General features: G+C 66.8%; 1 protein-coding gene across 1 annotated transcript in view; it reads left to right on the top strand.

Annotated features, from left to right (window-relative positions):
- The window catches only part of LOC113406737 (cullin-9-like), a 21,707-nt gene that overhangs the window by 8,739 nt on the left and 12,366 nt on the right, over positions 1-602 (top strand). Inside the window, exon 4 of the mRNA XM_026653132.1 lies at positions 333-599. Coding sequence (XP_026508917.1) covers positions 333-599 — 267 coding nt within the window. The remainder of the gene's footprint in view (positions 1-332; positions 600-602) is intronic.

Here is a 602-nt window from a genome sequence, read left to right as displayed (position 1 = left end):
GGCCTGTTAGGGATGGGGGAGGGGAGGGTTGGCTCAGGGTGGGGAGGATGGGGGGAGGTTGTGGGGAGGGTTGACTCAGAGGCCTGTTAGGGATGGGGGAGGGGAGGGATAGCATAGCTCAGGGTGGGCAGGCTGGTGGGGGCCTGTTGGGAGTGGGTAGCAATGCTCCAGGACAGGTGGGCAGGCAGGGGGTGGGAGGGGAGGGATGGCACAGGGTGGGCAGGCTGGTGGGGCCTGTTGGGGGTGGGTAGCGATGCTCCAGGACAGGTGGGCAGGCAGGGGGGTGGGAGGGGAGCTCTTGTGCCGTGGCTCTGACGCCATGTCTGTTGCAGATCCCTGGGAAGTTGCTGTTCTCGCTGGTGAAGCGCTATCTGTGCGTCACCTCTCTCGTGGACAAGCTGAACAGCAGCACGGAGCTGGGCGGGGAGCGGCAGGACTGCGCCGTGCCCTGCGCTCACGTCGGGGAGAGGAGCCGCATGCAGCGGGAGTTCGAGTTCAGCATGGCCATGGCCAATCTCATCTCCGAGCTGGTGCGGGTGATGGGCTGGGACCGCAGCCAGAGGATGGAGCTGCTGTCCCTGCAGGAGGGGCAGCCGCGGGTC

The sequence above is a fragment of the Terrapene carolina genome, unplaced genomic scaffold (assembly GCF_002925995.2).
Source record: "Terrapene carolina triunguis isolate 2854851 unplaced genomic scaffold, T_m_triunguis-2.0 Scaffold132, whole genome shotgun sequence".
NCBI classification, from domain to species: Eukaryota; Metazoa; Chordata; order Testudines; family Emydidae; genus Terrapene; species Terrapene triunguis.
Note: the sequence above shows the minus strand (reverse complement) of the source record. Positions and strands in the feature narration are given on the sequence as shown.